The sequence below is a fragment of the Amphiprion ocellaris genome, chromosome 12 (assembly GCF_022539595.1).
Source record: "Amphiprion ocellaris isolate individual 3 ecotype Okinawa chromosome 12, ASM2253959v1, whole genome shotgun sequence".
Classification (NCBI taxonomy): Eukaryota; Metazoa; Chordata; class Actinopteri; family Pomacentridae; genus Amphiprion; species Amphiprion ocellaris.
In genome coordinates, this window is record NC_072777.1 from 16,450,224 (window position 1) to 16,459,565 (window position 9,342).

Sequence of the window (9,342 nt, forward strand, 5' to 3'; positions counted from 1 at the left end):
CGAGAGTAAATGAGGATATCGTCTAGGTACACAAAAACAAAACGATTTAGCATGTCCTCTAAGTACATCATTTATAAGGTTCTGGAAAACAGCGGGAGCGTTGGTAAGGCCGAAAGGCATCACATAAATATTCAAAATGTCCTAACGGGGGTATTGAAAGCAGCTTCCACTCATCCCCCTTGCGAATTCGGATGAAGATGATAGGCATTTCTAAGGTCCAATTTAGTAAAGATAGTCGCACCTTGGAGGGGGGTGAAAGCGGAGTTTTAGCAACGGTAAGGGGTAAGAGTTCTTTACTGTGATTGCATTTAGTCCTCGGAAGTCTATGCAGGGACGTAGAGACTTGTCCTTCTTGTCGACAAAAAAAAATCCAGCTCCTACTGGGGAGGAAGAGGGACGAATTATTCCTGCATTAAGGGGACTCACGAATATAGGTCTCCATGGCTGTTTGTTCTGGTTTTGAAAGGTTGTATAGTCGGCCTGGTAGGCAGAGTAGTAGCATCCTTTAATAGTTCAATAGCACAAGTCGTAGGGTCTGTGGGGCGGTAAAGACAGTGCAAGATCTTTGCTAAAAACTGGGGCGAGATCATGATACTGTGTAGGTACAGCTTCTAAATTCCACAGGTTTAGAGATCTTAGAATGTTCTGAGGCAAGGGGCGGCAAGGCCGGACAGCAAACAGCTCTGGTGACAGGTTGGACTCCAAGAGGTTTACTTCCCTGATTGCCAGTCGAGTTGGGGATTATGCCGTTTCAGCCATGGAAGTCCTAACACAAGAGGGGGGGCTCAGAATGGTCTAGGACACAGAAAGCTAGTTTCTCTCTATGATTTCCTGCTAGGCAGAGATCTACAGGTACAGTTTTCCTCGAAACATTTAGCTAACCTGAGGCCATTTAAAGAGCGAAGCAATTAAGGGCTGATCTAAGGGAACAGTAGGAATCTTTAGCTGCCTTACCAACTCAAAGTCCAAAAAACATTCCTCGGCTCCAGAATCCACCAGGGCTGGAGACGGGCAGGAGAAGCAGAGCCCCAACTGAGCAAGGACTCCAGCTGAATGCGTGGCGGAGGAGAGGTGGTAGTGTCGGGCTCACCAGGATCCCCCCGTTCACTGGTGAGCCGTGTCTTTTGGCGGTAGCTTGGGACAGGAGGCAATAAAATGTCCAGATTTCCCACAGTATAAACACAAGCGGGCTTCTCGGCGATGTCTTTTCTCCTCCGGAGTTAATTGGGCACGTCCTAGCTGCATGGGTTCTGGATCGGAGGCGGTAGGAGAAGAGGGGGCCAAACTGGACGTGCGTCGGTGACTGGGAGAGCTGGAACTGGGGCGGACCCGCTTCTCCCGTCGTCGTTCTCGGAGACGGTTATCCAGTTTAATAGCGCTTGCGATCCACTGTTCCAAAGTCGAAGCCTCTTCTCTCAAAGCGAGTTCGTCCTTTAAACTCTCATTTAGTCCATTGTAGAAAGACCCACGTAGGGCGACATCATTCCATCCTGCCTTCCGCCGCCAACGTGCGGAATTCCCTCGGCATATTCAGCCACGCTCCGGGATCCTTGTTTTATGTTCATTAGGTGGGTTGAGGCATCTCTCCCCCAGGATGGGATGGTCAAAATTTCTCCTCATTTCTTGAACAAAGGCAGCGTAGGAATGACAAAGGGGCCCCTGTTGCTGCCAAACAGCCGTGCCCCAGTCACGAGCTTCTCTGCTAAGAGGCTAACTAAAAGGCTATCCGGGCCTTATCCGTCGTATAGGAGTGAGGCTGAAGGTCGAAAACCAGAGAAACCTGAGTCAAAAATGCTTGACAGGAGTTAAAATCTCCGCTATAACGCTCAGGGAATGGATTATTAGGTTCCTTAACGTTACTGACTGAGGCTGCGGGGGCGACTACAGGAGCGGGTGCGACTGGACGAGCATCTAGTCGGTTAACTCGTTCGGTAAGCGAGGAGATCTGCTTATACATAGCGGAATTGCTAGTTGAGAGAGACTGTAACAAGTTGCTATGTTGATCGATCGCAGAGCCCTGACTAAACATAACCTCCTGAATAGTCTTCCCCGAGGCTCCGTCAACCTCGATCTCTTCTCCTGCTGAGCTCATTCTGGCCGGATTGTTCTGTTATGTTTTCTCTTGAGGCTCAGGCGCAGGAACAGAGATTGAGACAGAGCTGAAGCCAACAATAATACTTTTATTGAAAAGCGGGGAACCAAAAACTACAACTCCCAGTCGCTGGTCCCCGGAAACAGGAACTTGACAACCACACTCGAAACCAGGGCGAGGGTGTCCCCTAGTGGCGGCGGACTTGACGAATGTTTCAAAAAGCCAAAACTTAAAGCGAAAGAGCTACTCAGCTCACTAGAAAACACTATGCGGACTGAAAAGCGAAAGAGCAACTAAGCTCACTAGAAAACACTATGTAGACTGAAAAGCGAAAGAGCAACTCAGCTCACTAAAAAACTCTGCAGCAAAAGAGCAACTAAGCTCACTTAGAAACACTATGCAGACTTAAGGCGAAAGAGCAACTCAGCTCACTAAAAAACACTATGCGAACTTAAAGCGAAAGAGCTACTCAGCTCACTAGAAAACACTATACGGACTGAAAAACGAAAGAGCCACTAAGCTCACTAGAAAACACTATGTAGACTGAAAAGCGAAAGAGCAACTCAACTCACTAAAGACCTCCACCTGGCTCGTGCTGGGGACGGACTGCTGACTAAGGGAAAGGGTAAGGCAGGGGGGCTGAACGGAAGGTAGAGGCAGCGATGGCGAGTGGGTGGCGAGGTCTCCGGTGTCTGCCAGGAACTGTAGACGTGGGGAAGCCCAAAAAGACGGCTCAGTCGCAGGAGCAGGTGAGGTTCCAAATGAGCATTCACAATCCGGCGTCCAAGTGGTGACTGGCGTCTGAATATATAGAGGTGAGGAGGAAGGCTGACTGGCTCCGCCACACCTGTTCCTACTTCCGCTGATGACCCTGATTGTTCACCTGCCGTCGCTGCCACAACACTCTGGATACCTAAAAAGGAGAAAGCACAAAAGGAGGGAGGAGCCCTAGCCAGAGCCTGCTGGAGCAGCCCTGACAGTACCCCCCCCCTCTACGGGCACCTCCAGGTGCCCGAACTGGGTGGTTCGGGGTGACGTCGGAAAAAGTCTGTGACGAGAGTGGGGTCCAAGATCAAGCTACGAGGAATCCAGCTGCGCTCCTCAGGTCCATAACCCTCCCAGTCGACCAAGAACTGCAGCCCCCGTCCTCGACGGCGGACATCCAGGAGTCGTCGAACAGTATACGCAGGCGCAGCATCAATGACCCTGGGAGGTGGAGGGGGACGGACAGGGGGGGCCAGAGTACTCTCCACAACTGGCTTAATCTGAGAAACATGGAAGGTCGGATGTATCTTCATAGCAGGTGGTAAACGTAAACGTACCGCACTGGGGTTGATGACACGTTCCACCGTAAAAGGTCCAACAAAGCGTGGAGCCAGCTTCTTGGACTCCACTCTAAGTGGTAGGTCCTTTGCCCTTAACCAAACTCGTTGACCAGGCTGGTAAGTAGGTGCAGGTCTTCGATGACGATTAGCCTGTGAGGTCATTCTCTGTGAGGCCTGTAGAAGGGCCCTCCGTGCCTTCCTCCAGGTGCCTTGGCAGCGCCTAATCATCGCCTGGACAGAGGGGATGTTGATCTCTTGTTCTTGGGAGAAAAACAGAGGTGGTTGGTATCCCAAGGAACATTGAAAAGGAGACAAGCCAGAGGAAGCGTTAGTCAGAGCATTATGGGCGTACTCCACCCAAGGGAGTCTATCACTCCAGGTAGATGGGTTGTCAGAAACCATGCAACGTAAAAAAACCTCTAATGATTGGTTAGTTCTTTCCGTCTGTCCGTTAGACTGCGGGTGAAAACCTGACGAGAGACTAACCGTGGCCCCCAGTGCAGAGCAAAAACCCTTCCACACAGCTGACGTGAACTGAGGGCCCCGGTCAGAGACAATGTCCGCAGGGATTCCATGCAAGCGAAACACATGAGTGACCAAGGCGTCGGCAGTCTCCTTGGCGGAAGGAAGCTTGGACAAGGGTACAAAATGGGCAGCTTTGGAGAAACGATCAACAATAGTGAGTATGACTGTGTTACCTCGAGAGGGTGGCAGGAGAACTTGGATGCATGCCCCCATAGTAATACCTGGGAACGCACAGAATCTGGAACAAATAGACGGTTAGTAGGGCCGTTACCTGGGTCTGGTTGATGTTGAAGTGCCTCCCGGACCTTAGCCTCTATCTGCCAAGTCAGGGCGGCCACCAAGCAGGAGTTCGGAAGGATGGCTTCGGGAGTCTTGGGTTCATCAGAGCAGGTAAACTGTCGAGATAAAGCATCAGGCTTAACATTACGGGAACCTGGTCGATATGATAGGGTAAAATTAAATCGGCCGAAAAACAGGGTCCACCGGGCCTGGCGTGAGTTCAGGCGTTTTGCAGATTTAACATATTCCAAGTTTTTATGGTCAGTCCACACCACAAAAGGTTGTTCAGTACCCTCTAGCCAGTGTCGCCATTCCTCTAATGCCAGCTTCACAGCGAGCAGTTCCCTGTTTCCAACATCATAATTTCGCTCGGCGGGGGTTAGACGACGAGAGAAAAAAGCACATGGGTGTAATTTCTGGTCGTGGGGGGAGCGCTGGGAGAGGACGGCGCCAACTCCGGAGTCCGAGGCATCCACCTCCACTACGAACTGTAACGAAGGGTCCGGCTGGATGAGGATGGGAGCAGAGGTGAACCGATTCTTTAGTTCCTGGAAGGACTGCCCGGCATCCTCCGTCCAGGTGAATGGCCGAGCAGTTGAGGTGAGAGCTGTGAGGGGTGCAGCGACCCTACTAAAATCTCTAATAAAACGTCGATAAAAGTTCGCAAAGCCCAGGAAGCGCTGGAGCTGTTTTCGGTTCTCAGGAACTGGCCAGTCCTGAACCGCCGAAAGTTTCCCAGGGTCCATTTTAATCTCTCCTGGGGAAATAACAAAACCTAAGAATGAAATAGTGGAGGCATGGAACTCACATTTCTCCGCTTTCACAAAGAGACGATTCTTTAGCAGCCTCTCCAAAACCTGCCGTACATGACCAACGTGTTCCTCCAAGGAACGAGAGTAAATGAGGATATCGTCTAGGTACACAAAAACAAAACGATTTAGCATGTCTCTAAGTACATCATTTATAAGGTTCTGGAAAACAGCGGGAGCGTTGGTAAGGCCGAAAGGCATCACTAAATATTCAAAATGTCCTAACGGGGTATTGAAAGCAGTCTTCCACTCATCCCCCTTGCGAATTCGGATAAGATGATAGGCATTTCTAAGGTCCAATTTAGTAAAGATAGTCGCACCTTGGAGGGGGGTGAAAGCGGAGTTTAGCAACGGTAAGGGGTAAGAGTTCTTTACTGTGATTGCATTTAGTCCTCGGAAGTCAATGCAGGGACGTAGAGACTTGTCCTTCTTGTCGACAAAAAAAAATCCAGCTCCTACTGGGGAGGAAGAGGGACGAATTATTCCTGCATTAAGGGACTCACGAATATAGGTCTCCATGGCTGTTTGTTCTGGTTTTGAAAGGTTGTATAGTCGGCTGGTAGGCAGAGTAGCATCCTTTAATAGTTCAATAGCACAGTCGTAGGGTCTGTGGGGCGGTAAAGACAGTGCAAGATCTTTGCTAAAAACTGGGGCGAGATCATGATACTGTGTAGGTACAGCTTCTAAATTCACAGGTTTAGAGATCTTAGAATGTTCTGAGGCAAGGGGCGGCAAGGCCGACAGCAAACAGCTCTGGTGACAGGTTGGACTCCAAGAGGTTACTTTCCCTGATTGCCAGTCGAGTTGGGGATTATGCCGTTTCAGCCATGGAAGTCCTAACACAAGAGGGGGCTCAGAATGGTCTAGGACACAGAAAGCTAGTTTCTCTCTATGATTTCCTGCTAGGCAGAGATCTACAGGTACAGTTTTCCTCGAAACTTTAGCTAACCTGAGGCCATTTAAAGAGCGAGCAATTAAGGGCTGATCTAAGGGAACAGTAGGAATCTTTAGCTGCCTTACCAACTCAAAGTCCAAAAAACATTCCTCGGCTCCAGAATCCACCAGGGCTGAGACGGGCAGAGAAGCAGAGCCCCAACTGAGCAAGGACTCCAGCTGAATGCGTGGCGGAGGAGAGGTGGTAGTTCGGCTCACCAGGATCCCCCCGTTCACTGGTGAGCCGTGTCTTTTGGCGGTAGCTTGGGACAGGAGGCAATAAAATGTCCAGATTTCCCACAGTATAAACACAAGCGGGCTTCTCGGCGATGTCTTTTCTCCTCCGGAGTTAATTGGGCACGTCCTAGCTGCATGGGTTCTGGATCGGAGGCGGTAGGAGAAGAGGGGGCCGAAACTGGACGTGCGTCGGTGACTGGGAGAGCTGGAACTGGGGCGGACCCGCTTCTCCCGTCGTCGTTCTCGGAGACGGTTATCCAGTTTAATAGCGCTTGCGATCCACTGTTCCAAAGTCGAAGCCTCTTCTCTCAAAGCGAGTTCGTCCTTTAAACTCTCATTTAGTCCATTGTAGAAAGACCCACGTAGGGCGACATCATTCCATCCTGCTTCCGCCGCCAACGTGCGGAATTCCCTGGCATATTCAGCCACGCTCCGGGATCCTTGTTTTATGTTCATTAGGCGGGTTGAGGCATCTCCCCAGGATGGGATGGTCAAAATTTCTCCTCATTTCTTGAACAAAGGCAGCGTAGGAATGACAAAGGGGCCCCTGTTGCTGCCAAACAGCCGTGCCCCAGTCACGAGCTTCTCCTGCTAAGAGGCTAACTAAAAAGGCTATCCGGGCCTTATCCGTCGTATAGGAGTGAGGCTGAAGGTCGAAAACCAGAGAAACCTGAGTCAAAAATGCTTGACAGGAGTTAAAATCTCCGCTATAACGCTCAGGGAACGGAACATTAGGTTCATTAACGTTACTGACTGAGGCTGCGGGGGACGACTACAGGAGCGGGTGCGACTGGACGAGCATCTAGTCGGTTAACTCGTTCGGTAAGCGAGGAGATCTGCTTATACATAGCGGAATTGCTAGTTGAGAGAGACTGTAACAAGTTGCTATGTTGATCGATCGCAGAGCCCTGACTAAACATAACCTCCTGAATAGTCTTCCCCGAGGCTCCGTCAACCTCGATCTCTTCTCCTGCTGAGCTCATTCTGGCCGGATTGTTCTGTTACGTTTTCTCTTGAGGCTCAGGCGCAGGAACAGAGATTGAGACAGAGCTGAAGCCAACAATAATACTTTTATTGACAAGCGGGGAACCAAAAACTACAACTCCCAGTCGCTGGTCCCCGGAAACAGGAACTTGACAACCACACTCGAAACCAGGGCGAGGGTGTCCCCTAGTGGCGGCGGACTTGACGAATGTTTCAAAAAGCCAAAACTTAAAGCGAAAGAGCTACTCAGCTCTCTAGAAAACACTATGCAAACTTAAAGCGAAAGAGCTACTCAGCTCACTAGAAAACACTATGCGGACTGAAAAGCGAAAGAGCAACTAAGCTCACTAGAAAACACTATGTAGACTGAAAAGCGAAAGAGCAACTCAGCTCACTAAAAAACTCTGCAGCAAAAGAGCAACTAAGCTCACTTAGAAACACTATGCAGACTTAAGGCGAAAGAGCAACTCAGCTCACTAAAAAACACTATGCGAACTTAAAGCGAAAGAGCTACTCAGCTCACTAGAAAACACTATACGGACTGAAAAACGAAAGAGCCACTAAGCTCACTAGAAAACACTATGTAGACTGAAAAGCGAAAGAGCAACTCAACTCACTAAAGACCTCCACCTGGCTCGTGCTGGGGACGGACTGCTGACTAAGGGAAAGGGTAAGGCAGGGGGGCTGAACGGAAGGTAGAGGCAGCGATGGCGAGTGGGTGGCGAGGTCTCCGGTGTCTGCCAGGAACTGTAGACGTGGGGAAGCCCAAAAAGACGGCTCAGTCGCAGGAGCAGGTGAGGTTCCAAATGAGCATTCACAATCCGGCGTCCAAGTGGTGACTGGCGTCTGAATATATAGAGGTGAGGAGGAAGGCTGACTGGCTCCGCCACACCTGTTCCTACTTCCGCTGATGACCCTGATTGTTCACCTGCCGTCGCTGCCACAACACTCTGGATACCTAAAAAGGAGAAAGCACAAAAGGAGGGAGGAGCCCTAGCCAGAGCCTGCTGGAGCAGCCCTGACAGTACCCCCCCCTCTACGGGCACCTCCAGGTGCCCGAACTGGGTGGTTCGGGTGACGTCGGAAAAAGTCTGTGACGAGAGTGGGGTCCAAGATCAAGCTACGAGGAATCCAGCTGCGCTCCTCAGGTCCATAACCCTCCCAGTCGACCAAGAACTGCAGCCCCCGTCCTCGACGGCGGACATCCAGGAGTCGTCGAACAGTATACGCAGGCGCAGCATCAATGACCCTGGGAGGTGGAGGGGGACGGACAGGGGGGGCCAGAGTACTCTCCACAACTGGCTTAATCTGAGAAACATGGAAGGTCGGATGTATCTTCATAGCAGGTGGTAAACGTAAACGTACCGCACTGGGGTTGATGACACGTTCCACCGTAAAAGGTCCAACAAAGCGTGGAGCCAGCTTCTTGGACTCCACTCTAAGTGGTAGGTCCTTTGCCCTTAACCAAACTCGTTGACCAGGCTGGTAAGTAGGTGCAGGTCTTCGATGACGATTAGCCTGTGAGGTCATTCTCTGTGAGGCCTGTAGAAGGGCCCTCCGTGCCTTCCTCCAGGTGCCTTGGCAGCGCCTAATCATCGCCTGGACAGAGGGGATGTTGATCTCTTGTTCTTGGGAGAAAAACAGAGGTGGTTGGTATCCCAAGGAACATTGAAAAGGAGACAAGCCAGAGGAAGCGTTAGTCAGAGCATTATGGGCGTACTCCACCCAAGGGAGTCTATCACTCCAGGTAGATGGGTTGTCAGAAACCATGCAACGTAAAAAAACCTCTAATGATTGGTTAGTTCTTTCCGTCTGTCCGTTAGACTGCGGGTGAAAACCTGACGAGAGACTAACCGTGGCCCCCAGTGCAGAGCAAAAACCCTTCCACACAGCTGACGTGAACTGAGGGCCCCGGTCAGAGACAATGTCCGCAGGGATTCCATGCAAGCGAAACACATGAGTGACCAAGGCGTCGGCAGTCTCCTTGGCGGAAGGAAGCTTGGACAAGGGTACAAAATGGGCAGCTTTGGAGAAACGATCAACAATAGTGAGTATGACTGTGTTACCTCGAGAGGGTGGCAGGAGAACTTGGATGCATGCCCCCATAGTAATACCTGGGAACGCACAGAATCTGGAACAAATAGACGGTTAGTAGGGC

General features: G+C 50.8%; 1 protein-coding gene across 1 annotated transcript; it reads right to left on the reverse strand.

Moving 5' to 3' along the window:
* Window positions 1–2,655: 2,655 nt before the first annotated feature.
* On the reverse strand, window positions 2,656–3,819 carry LOC129350252 (uncharacterized). The gene is made up of 2 exons (XM_055016183.1): window positions 3,111–3,819; window positions 2,656–3,005 (listed from the first exon to the last, which is right to left on the reverse strand). The coding sequence occupies exons 1-2, from the start codon at window positions 3,817–3,819 to the stop codon at window positions 2,656–2,658; spliced, it is 1,059 nt and encodes a 352-aa protein (XP_054872158.1).
* Window positions 3,820–9,342: the final 5,523 nt, after the last annotated feature.